This window comes from Atta cephalotes (genome assembly GCF_000143395.1).
Source record: "Atta cephalotes unplaced genomic scaffold scaffold00020, whole genome shotgun sequence".
Classification (NCBI taxonomy): Eukaryota; Metazoa; Arthropoda; class Insecta; order Hymenoptera; family Formicidae; genus Atta; species Atta cephalotes.
The window spans coordinates 2582192-2594452 of NW_012130084.1; the positions used below are offsets into that span (position 1 = coordinate 2582192).

The following is a 12261-nucleotide window of genomic DNA, read 5'->3' on the forward strand; positions in this document are numbered from 1 at the left end:
AGAAGGTGACCATTCGTTGTAAAAAAAAAAAGCGTAGCGCGGCGCGACATTTCGTCGCGATTGGATCTCCACGTCGCTTCTCATGATTTCCACGTTCGTGCGCGAACGATGCCGGGCTCGTCGGAATTTCTCGGTTACATCATCACAAGTTTTTGCGGCGCCCGCGCCGCGCACACCGACGTCCGACGTCCGACATGTATGCGACGTACGCGCTCGCACCAGCTCGCACGCCGCCTATGTCCTACAAGCCCGCTGGACAAAGTTGTGGCCGGTATCAATTGGCCGTGCTCTCCGCGTTGTATACCGGTCGACCTTCTGGAGTTGCAACACGAGACCTGACACAGATAGAAGAGACTGCGCCTGCTTCAGCAGCAACACACAGCGAACCAGTCGGCCCAGGCATCGCTCAGGCTAACATAGTGCATGCCTTGCGAAATTGCCGGCAGGCCGACCGGCCGTTCGTTTCAACGGGGAAAAACCCGTTAATTTCGTCGGGATAAAATCAATCAAAGTTAGATAGAATCACGCCGCCTGGAAGATCGCTATGACTCGCCACGACCGGTGCGCGCGATGGATCGATTAGAGTGTGGCGCGCGAGGCGATGCCATATCACGGAGCGCGGAGAACGCTTCGCATTGCTCTTTTCGATGAAAAACGACTCGACCATATAGAGGTGATCCTCTGTCCGACGAGCCTCGGCCTTATTCCCTCAAAATGACCCTGACCACTCGATCTCGGCCAGTGGCGTAAACAGAGGATAATTTTTTTTTAAAACGAGTCGTATAGAAAGCCACTTACGTGTCAAAAATAATGTAACCGTTACATTTTGGGAAATGTATTGGGAGAAAAGTATTTCATATTTGTGACTATAGATAATTGCATAGTAAAATATTGCATGGTATAATTATGATTGAGAACGTCACAATAATAATTGTTTTTGTCAACTTTTATAGAGTGAATCTCACTTTGAAGAATGAAATGTCATTCTTAAAGAATTGAAAATTGAACCACTTTTTTCCAAGACTGGATCAATTTTCATTCTTTAGTGAGATTCCACTTAAAGAATTTAAAGAATGTACTTATAGTTGTATATACAAAAAATATATACTTGACATCGAAAACACAACTATAATTTGTACTCGTTTATAACAATAAAAATAGAGTTCTTATCTATAATTATTTTATCATGCAATATAATTATAGTCTCAAATATCAAACACTTCTTTTTTTAGAGTGTTATCGAATATAAATATAATAAAATTTATGTACATGTGTTATCTATGTACAGGTGTTGCTGCAGCGAAAATAGAAGCTTACGGAAAAGATGATGATTTTACGGATTAATTTTCCGTTATAACGACCCGTTATAACAGCCATTATCTACGCATATACTTATATGTATGCGTTATTACGAAAGGGAGTTATGTCAGAACATTTTTTTTTTACATGTACGCGGTAATTAATAATTTCCTAACGAACGTAAAGCTAATTGCGGCGTCTGCATAATTATTTCTCGCTCAGTAGACGATCTTATTTCGCCAGGCTATAGAGGTTTAGAGGAGATTTTTGTACACGCGTTTGTACATGGTGCTTAAGCTGGAGACTGACCGCGTTGATCGTGAAAGGGTTGAGAGGTGGCGCTCGTTTGCGCTACTGATCCGAGATTCTCGACGTGCGTCACCTTCGCAACGCGACGCAACGCCGAGGCGTAAGCAATTTGCGTTTCGACGAATCGCGAGTCGCCGCTGGCTCTTGATCTGGGACAATAAAGTCCACGGTCTTCCTGTGGGCGTATGGTAACGCGAATAGCCTTCGATAGTTTCTTCTTGACTGTATATCTTAGACCGCGACTCAATAGTAACAACTTATTCTATTGAATTTTATTGAATTTTTTTTATTTTTATATACATGTAAGAATGAATATAAATATGTGGAATATAAATAAATTAATTAAGAAATAATATTAAAAAAATAAAATCAAATTTATAATGACAAAATACTTAATTTTATTATTATTATATATGACTATATAGTGTGATTAAATATTAGATATAATACATAGGAAAAAAACGAAATAGTTTTGATAACTTCTTTTTTTTTAATAAAGTATAATATAGTATAATGTCATTAAACTAATGAAACATTGATGATGTGATTTTAAAAAGTATACCTTCAAAAATTCTTCAATAAAATCGCACTTGTGAGCAATACGTGGTATCACCATTGGCACTACTAGATGGTATTCAAATGAAATAGTTCTTTGAATGAAAATCATTGATGTCGAGTTCGAAGATGAAAGTAAATGAGGATCTCGATAGTACAGTTTTTAGTTTTATACAAAAATTAATTTTATAATTCCTGGAAGAGTTATACATATTTAAATACAAATTTAAGGGCAATAGCACTTCAACTACAATATATATGTATTATAAAGTTACAATAAGAACATGAATAAATAAATTATACAAAGTAAAAAAATAAAATAATATTTGCTACCATTTATTACAAATGATTAATATTTTTGTAATTTATATAATTTATGTAACTGAGCTTCATATAATTGAGCTTTTTTTTGAAAAGAATGTTAACCTACTGACTAAAGACGTAAAAAAATGATATTTTTGATGTCGGAGAAAAGTATCAAGTAAAAAACTAGTTTTTTACTGTAAAAAACGTATTTTTGATCAAATTATATAAAATTCATGAAAAAATATAGAATTCATGTTAAATATGTAGAAGAAGAAATAGAAGAGGAATAGAATTTAGAAATAGAATAGTATTTTTCTTGTTATTTCGATACTTTTTAATACTTTTGTCTATATAATTTTATTGAAGCTGAAATATGTATTATTGGCTGTTGCAATTCTTGATGAGTTGATGATAGATTAATAGGTTGATAGATTAGTAGGTCTGTTTGCGTTGCTTGCACTCTTTGCATTCAGCATCTGTGCTTTCTTTTTTTTTCAACGTCCAAATCTATTTTTCTAATTATATCAGTTTAAGTGCAAAAATTTTGGAATTTCAAGCAATGCGATGTGAATGACCTAAAAAAAATATCCGAGTAAAAAACTGTCAAAGCCGAAGGAAAAAAAACCATTTCCTAATTTTTTACCCTAAAATTCTAATACTTTTCCGTGGTTTACATCTCTATACATGACAAAATAAGTACAGATTTTCACATACGTATTCACATGTACTGCGTCAATTAAAATTGTGGACTCAAGAATTTGCTCATTCTCTATGTTAATGTTTAAAGAATATTTTTATCAAAATGACATGGAGGTTGCATAGCAAAACTAAATAAGACCGCGAAACATCTGGTCCTGCGTAATGATGCGGTTACGCGGCGGCTGCGTTTGCGCGGTATTATCATAACGGGCAGTTGCGGAAAATGAGTTTCACGAACTTTTAAATGCGTCGCGAGAGTTCCGTCCCGTTCGCCTTTGTACCTAAGCAGCCCAGGGCGAAATCGTTCGACTGCTATATAGCACGACTCGAGTGGAAAACGCTTCAGTATCTAACGGTGGCTTTCTATCTGTTGCAGGAGAACATCTCGACCCCGGAGCCCGCCGACATATCCGAGGACGATCATTATCCAAGTGAGCAAAACCTTTCATTATCTATATATCCTGTATAGCGTAAACCTTGCCAAGTCCCCTTATAGTCGGTGTCGGAGGTGATGTCCCTCTTTAAACCTTCACCTGGCAAAGGATTATGAGATCGTAATCCTTACGAAACAAAGTGCAGAGGTGTATATCTGCCGCGTGTGTGAACAAAGTTTTTACCGTTCGACACGATCCATTTTGAGTGGCATTACTCGTATCGAAGAATATGTCCCTTTTTGTTTTTCGCGAATCCTTTCGTCGCGGGGTCAGGTCGCAACCGTTTCGGGAATCTGACCCGAATTCTACGGTGGCGTCGCACGTTTTTACATTATTGAACCGTGTCGTGAATGATTTAAACGTCACTCCTGTGCCATGCTGTCGCGCGGCCTGTTCTCTGCCTCACCCTTTCTCTTTCCTTCTGTCACTCCTCTCACCCCGCAGGCCTGTTCGCCGGCTAATAAATCTCTGCTCTCGTCATCGCGCGGCCGAAGCGCCCGTCCGCTGTGTGTCACCGCTAATTCCGCCGCTCGGACGAACAAACGGAATCGCGCCCGCGCGATACGCTAGAAAATCTGTGGATTGTTCCTTTGAATTATTCGGTCCGATTATGTGCGGCTGTGCGCCCGCGCCGACGGGAACTATACATGGAACATCGTTATTTCAATTATTCCCATGGAATTTGCGCGAATTGTAAGTAAGCTCGTATATATTGTTCATCATCGCCGCTGCTGTCGCCGCCGTGGATTATTATAATAAGCTAAATTAGTTAGTGACAGAATTTCGTCTGCCACGTGTTCTAATGATAATCCTAAGTAAACACATCTTGAAACAGATGTTGATATGTTTCATTAATTTTTATTTAATCTTCCGCTGGCAATATGAATTTTTTTAGTACCGCAGCACATAGCGAATCAAAATCCTTCTTTTTCTCTCATTTCATGGAAAAGAAAAATTTTGATTGATTAATTTTTTTATGCATTATGCGTTTTGCAAAAGCCCGTGCGATCTTAACTCTTCTGTCAACAATGTAGAGGTTTTCAAGAAACAGAAGAAATTTTTTATTGTTCCGGATTATAAAAATCAGACAAAATTCTAATATACTCTTGTCAAAGTTTTAATAATATGTTTTTATTATTACAGAAATTGAATTGTATTTCACTAATTTTTTTGCATTTAAAATTTATTTTGCAGATTCAAAATGTTGATTGTACCTTTAAAGAGTGCCTAGTTGCTAATGGAAGATTAAAAAAGAAGTCGAAACTTTTGTTCTTCTTTTCGAGTACTTAGATATATGCGCATCATAAAGTAGATAAGATATAAAGATAAATTGTTATTAAACAATTTGAATTAATAAATTATTGAAAAGAAAATGAAAATGGATATTATTTAAAATAAGTTAAACGGAAAGATTAAATTTTTTTCTGTGGATGAAATGGGTTACTTATAGTGAATCGAATATTCTTTGAACATTTCCCGATAAATCCTTGTAGGATCTCAGACGGTAATAAATCAAGGTATAATAATCTAAGGGTTAATGCCGGCTATTCGATTCCGATGTACATACGTTCGCGGCAGCTCGCGTGGCACGGATCGATATAACGAATTAGTAGTATCGAACGCGTTACTCGGCATTCGATTACGGTTTCACGACGTACGAAGAGCGGCTCGTCTTCCTTCAGAGAGGAACGGACATGTATGGTGCCGCGTTACATGCGCAGTGTGCGGTCAGATAAAAAAAAGATGGAATCAATGATTTCGTGAAAGGAGCAAGAAATACATGACACACATAATGTATACAGATCGATCTAAATGTTCAATTGAGCTTGTCTTTGATCAAATTCCTTTGAATGACGACGAGTCTCTTTAAGAGCGATTTGGAAATCATCTAATTAAAACGCGCCGATAGAGCGTAATGCGAAACAAATTGAAAATCTTTATTGTACGAAATAACGTTAAATTATCGTAGAAAAAATTGTTATAGCATCGCGTTTGGCGTTTAAGATTCTTACATGGAAAGAAGTTTTGCTGAAATGTTTAAACATTTAGCTAGATATAGGTCTAAAAATAATTTTATAGGACGTTCAAACTGAATTTCCAGAATGTCAAAACTTTTTGCAGCATTGTTTATCATGCTTGAGTTTTCTACAATAATTATTTCGATGATTCATCAAAAATTAATTTTTTTAGATCTACATCTGTACTTTTAAATAGATACAAATTTGAAAATTTTGTTGTACCATCAATAAAATAATTATATTGAAAACAAAAAAATAATGAGCAATGCTGCAAGAAGTTTTTAACAGTTTTCTAGCAGTTTGAGTGTTTTACATAATTTTCGTAGTCCAACAAAATTATACTTCAACACAATTGTTCTTTCTATGTATTATACGATAGAAAATTTTTGTGAAGAAATATTGTTTTATATTACCTACACTCTTCGGTTGTTCCGTAAACTTCTTTCCTTTTTCATTCATGCAATTTGAATGTCACGCGTTTAACACACTGCACTTTGATTCTTTCGTTAGATAACTATCCTTCTGATTCGTAAGTTTTAAATGCTTTCCTCCACTCTATCTCGAATAATACTCGAGAGTCGCGTGTAAGGCCACGACTGTAAGCGATAAGCTACGACTTGTGAATGGTTGAATTTGTTTATTAATCTTTTTAATTTTACTCTTGTTCCATATTATACATGTATGAAGATAAATTCTCATTTTACATTTGTAATAAATTAATCTTACAAAAATCAATTTTAGAGATTTATCAGAATTCAGATATTTCAAGATCAATGTCGATATTGTTAGGAAACATATTCACGTCATGCATTGCTCATCGAGTCATCGCTCATCGTTCACCAATATGCATGCGGCGATCTTCCTTATATCAACTACATTTTCGGCAATTATCGCTATCGACGCCTTATTTTTCATTTGTGTTGCTTGAATTGCGTTGTTTACTCGACAGCACAGTTGACGCAAGCGAGCTTTGCACTGAAAAAAATCTGATAATAGCTACTAAATGTTAAGTGAAAAAAATTTCAATTAAATGTTCCGTTAATGCAATCAGAAATAATTTTATTTTTCTAAATATTTAATAATTATTATCAAATATAACAATTTAATTAACTGTTTGATAATGATTTCTAAATATTTAGAAAGTGAAATTATATTTGATTTTATATATATATAATCCAAATAAAAAAATATATATTACATATAACATTTGATTGAAATAATTTCACTCGATGTTTGGTAACTATTACCAGACCTTTTTTTTCAGTGTGGAGATCATAGAATACAAAAAGGCATATGTCATCGCTCATTCTAAGGTATCAGTTCGATCGATACATCAAGATGACAAGTCACGGCATGCGCTAAGACTGGCTTGTAGATCTTGCCAGGTTTCTCGGTAGTCTTCGGTGAATATCTGACGAAGCAAGTCGTGTAGACAGGACGTCGTTAATCGCGTCGTCGAATTCTACCGCGACGCTGATCAATATTACAATAACCAATATCCCTCGGCCAGCTCGATCGCACTGAAGGATAAATTAATGGCGCATACTTCGATGGGAAGTTAATCGTAGACTCACTTACTCGGGGGTTTAATCCGTCGTGGCCGCGGGGTTGGTTAGTTTTTATCGGAGCTCGTGTAAATTACTCGATCGATTAATAATCGTAAACGGTCCACCGCCAGCTGTGACGGTCGAGCTATGTGGCCTGCCGGCCAGCCGATTTATCAGTTTCGGGTAATTAAACCTGTTGCGTTATTAAATCGAGAATATCAACGATATTGTTGTTTTGTAAGTTTAATTTATTCGGCTGCGATTCGCCCGGGGCTCGCCTCACGAGCTCAGGTAGCTGATAAGTGATAACAGCCTCCGGCGTACGAGGCCAGCCACCGGAGGTAGATGACGAATGTCGCGATTCGTTTGCGATATAAGATCACGTCCGGTCGTATGACTCCACTCTCATATGAGCAAGGACTCCCGTTTGTGAGAAAGAATGCCCTCGAGCCTTGCATGCGATACGCGATGCGTGTTATCGTTTACATATGTAGTTTTCTAACTTGTTTCAAGCTAATTGGCACTTTTAATTTTGGCAGCCACTCTCATGAAAGATCCGGATAAGTTGAAGCTGATGCTGCTCGCGTGGAATTATAATCTCCAGGCACAGGCGCAGGCACAGGTCCAGGCTGCCAACGCGGCTCTCTCGCCAAATAACTCGTCGACTACCACGGCTACCACTGTTGGCACACCAATCACCAGCCAATCAGCCATTTCCACGGCAAACAACACTATTAACAACTCCACGCTCACAGGTAATACCTTATTTCATCGGCCGGTATATGCGACGTTTCGAGCGTGTCGCGATGTCCTAAGCTATATGCGAATGTATTCACAAATTGCGCGTAAAATGTTAAGAACCAAATGACGTTTTTAACCTTTACAAGACGAGAAAGGCATTACAGTGGCGCTGAAACAGTGTCATATTTTGAGGCAAGAAATACAATGAAATATTGAATTAAGTAACAAATCTTACTCGAGGAAAAGAGATTTTAAAAAATAGACCCACGTTCTTTAATGTTTTAAGCCCTTTTTGCAAATTAGTTTAGTAGAATGATTTTTAATCAGGGTTGTTAGTGGTCAGAGAAATCAGGGATAATCGGGAAAATTATTCAAGGAATAGTTATATATTATGTATATTATATATATTATATATATTATGTATAATATTATTATCAAGGAATTTATTAATCTAAGATTCTAAAATTAAATGACTGTAAAATTCTAAGTTTAAACTTTACTTCTTTAAAAATTAAGAAATAGAAATTTTTTAATTTTTTGAAGATATAGTGCAAATATTTTTTTTTTAATTTTGCAGTGAGCAATTTGTAGAAAATCATTAATAGACATTATTAAAAACAAAAAACTTAACTTTGCAAAAATCAAAATATGTATATACTAAATATGTATGATGAACATTTCGCAAATCATTTCTAATTAAAATTAATTAAAATGATAATTGAAACATAAAGTATTTTACCGAAATGATTAATCCCCCATATCCGTCTTATACATAAGGCTTAATTAAATTTATCTTTACGAATTATTTTATTGGCTACTGAACATTTAAAGAAAATTTAAGGAAGTCTTGATATAAGGTCTGAGTATGAATATGGATAAAAATCTCAATAAATAACGTGCAAAACAAAGATATATATATATATATATATCCGTTTCCCGTAATTTATTTTTTAATTCATCGCGTATCAGTAGTCGTATGTTCCATTTAACGTTTGCAACACTCACTGCAAGTCATGTCGTATTATTTATATTTATAAGTTATTCTTTAAAGTTATTCTTTAAATAATTCTTTGAATGTAAATATTTTTTCTTTGTACTATAAAATATTTATAAAATAAAATATTTAATATTCTTTTTTGTTTTTATTCAGAGAATCTTTCATTTTATTATAGTCAGGGAATTTTTTCAAAAAGTAACCGAGAAAACCGAGAAAAATCAGATAAATTTTTTTTCATTTTTGCTAACAACCCTGAAATTGTACGTTAGAGAAGAAAAAAAACTTCTTTCGAAAAAAGTAGTTCCGCTCAAATATCTAAAAATTTAAGTAATTAAATACAGATCTTAAAATGATTTTATTTGATTTTATATCAAAATAACTAAGTAGTACGCTCAAACTGATTGTCAAATCTTTTTCTAGTATTGTTGTGTTTCATACATAATTTTTTTGATAGTTTGGCAAAATTATTTTCAGATTTATATCTAGTTAAATTTTTAGATATTTCAACAAAATTGTTTTTTCCGTATATTTGTGCTTTGAGATGCATATAAATGATATTAAAGATCTGCATTAGATGAATTTTTTCTCCTTTTATATTTTCTACAATATTTGAAACAAATATTCGAAACTTTTCTCCTAATTATTTTTTCTTTTATTTAAGCTTTTACAAGTTCTTATTATGAGACCATATATATATCTTAGAATTTAATGTCATTAACTGTTTTCAATATTACTATCAATAAAGGAGAATCAATATCGCAGCTGGTCGCATTACATGCAGTTTCAGTCACAACTTTGCTTATGTGATTGCGAACGTCACGGTATAACGAAAAAAAAAAAAAAAAAAGATTTGCTTCGCGAAATCGACAGGCGAGACGTTTAACGGAATCCATTACGGGACGAAAGATGTCTAGACGTCTTTCTTTCTTTCTTCTTCGTGGCGAAAGGACTCGGCGAAGTTACGTACGCCAACGTCCCATTGATGTCGTTCTGACTGACGAAATCCCACTTATGAAAAGAACCTTGCTCCGCCTGGCGTAAGCGCAGCCGGGGGCTTTAATGCTCAAGTTTTGCGTCTTTCTCGCACGTTTGACGCGCGGCGCGGCTCTGCTCGGCGGAGTGAATTGCAGGTTTCGCGGGGCCAAGGTGTACCGGCCATTTAGCTCGTAAAGTTTTGTCGTCGTGCGCGACGTGACTAATGGATCGCCGACCTAGGACGTACCCCGTGGCGTAGAAAGAGCAATTCGACGCGCGTCTCATTTACCTATGTATATTTGTGATCGTGTACGCGAGCGGTCTCTTCTCGCCGTTTCACATCCACACATTCCGACGAAATCCCCGTCAGGAGGGTGAATCGTAGGGATGAGACACGCCATGAATCCTTGTGCTTTTCCTCGCCGATGAATCAGTGCGGGCAGAAAGCCGCACGCAAGAGAGGAATGCAACCGATATCTTTGAGCATCAATACTTCTCTCAGAATTGGCGATGCGAATGCGATGTGCATTGTTATACGTCATCCTCGTTCATTAATACTTACGTAATCGCCATAGGAACTCGCATTCTTTCGTAATATTGCAATCTTGTCTAAGCAGTGTCTGTTAAAACTCGATTTTTTTAGATCTATCGTTTCGATCTTTTTATGTTTTAATATTTAACCTTTATAAGATGGAAAAGCTATTGCATTCTAAAAAATATCGACGTGGATTAACACTATGCGATGTCTACATAATTCTCATTGTGTTTGATACTGCTATTAACATCAAAATGGTGTAGATTTAACATCATGAATTTTAAATTCATACCAATATTTTTTAGAGTGTATAGTGGCGTTGAAACTATCACATCTTGAGACAAGAAATACAATAAAGTAATCTTCATAAAGGAAAACTGAGATTTTTTAAATAGATGATATTTTTAAGATTTTAAATTGAACAATAGCTTAACGCGATGTTCCTTTGTTTCAACAACATTTCTGGTTTCATGTTATGTGTTTAATTTTGGATTACATGATCAATTGTATTATACATTGAAAAGGATCCAATAATCCCAGGATCAAAACATCTGTAACTTAATACATTTATTTCGATACACAAATATCTTATGGTGACTCACATATTTGGCTATTTCACCTTGTTGATTTATTCTTTGGAGCCTTTATTCAATTTGTATGTATTTAAAAATAGATCTTCACTTTCTAGTAGTTAAACTTTTTCTGTCTGCCTTTTTTTCTTACAATATTAAAGTGTAATATTAAAGTGTCGGTATCTTTATAATATTAAAATATCGTTTGTATTTCTGAATAACTAGAGAAGGCATGCGCTTAAGACTTCTTGTACTTTGATATCTCGTACTCGAGCGGCCTGGTTGAACACAGAGTCATGTGAATGAGAGCGTCGAATGTAATGCGGTAATTGTGTCGGTCGATGGACATTGAAAGTTGAATATCGAAAATCGCAGAGTGGACGCACGGAAAAGCCATTAGTCGAACTATTACGATGTCGTAAGTGGGTCCATCAAAACGATTTTGAATTGTGTTATTAATGCTTGTACAAGCTATTTTTCTAATGCAAAGAGCAAGAATTGTTATTGATTTTTAGTAAAGTTATATTATGTAAAAATATTAAACATATATGAAAATATTACATGTATTTATAATATGTAATTATAAACCATATAAAATTTAATGAAGCTAGTAATTTTTCAATCAAATTTGATTTTAATTAAAATTTTATAAATCTAATGAATTCGCATTTTTAATAAAAAGATTAAGTCTTTTTATTTAATTTGATTAATTCTCGAGAGCTCGATTTTATTCTACATTGTTTAAATCCTTTCTATTCATAAAATATCAAAATTAATGTTTCGCGAATTGCGTATATCTGTAATCAAGAATTGCTTAATTATTTTACAAACTCAATGCTTTTTTTCGTTAATTAAACCGTGTTATACGTAAAAAAAAATTCATCCTCGGTCAGAAAGAAACACGCATGTTAATTGTCACGTGCATCTTTAATGTCGATAATCGCGTAACGATCTCCAAGGCGCCGAAGGTTTCCACGCGGTGCTCTCGGGATTCTCTGTTGTTCAGTTAGGTTGCGGAAGGATAATTCACCGTACCCCTCTATCTCTTCCACCTATCCTCCCTGGCAGCTATTTGAAACTGGTTTCGAAGCGGGCCTCTATATCTCGGACGTAGTCATTGCGTAATGAACCAGCCATCGGTCGCGAAGAGACGAGTATATATATATATATATATATATATATATATATATATATATATATATATATATATATATATATATAGTACTATAGTAGTACGTACTAACCTAACTACCTACTACTACCACCGACCGAAC

General features: G+C 35.1%; 1 protein-coding gene across 1 annotated transcript in view; it reads left to right on the plus strand.

Moving 5' to 3' along the window:
* LOC105619271 (nucleolar protein 4-like) overlaps nucleotides 1–12261 on the plus strand; it is an 87823-nt gene that overhangs the window by 60457 nt on the left and 15105 nt on the right. The window contains exons 2-3 of the mRNA XM_012200796.1: nucleotides 3545–3599; nucleotides 7707–7922. Coding sequence (XP_012056186.1) covers nucleotides 3545–3599; nucleotides 7707–7922 — 271 coding nt within the window. The remainder of the gene's footprint in view (nucleotides 1–3544; nucleotides 3600–7706; nucleotides 7923–12261) is intronic.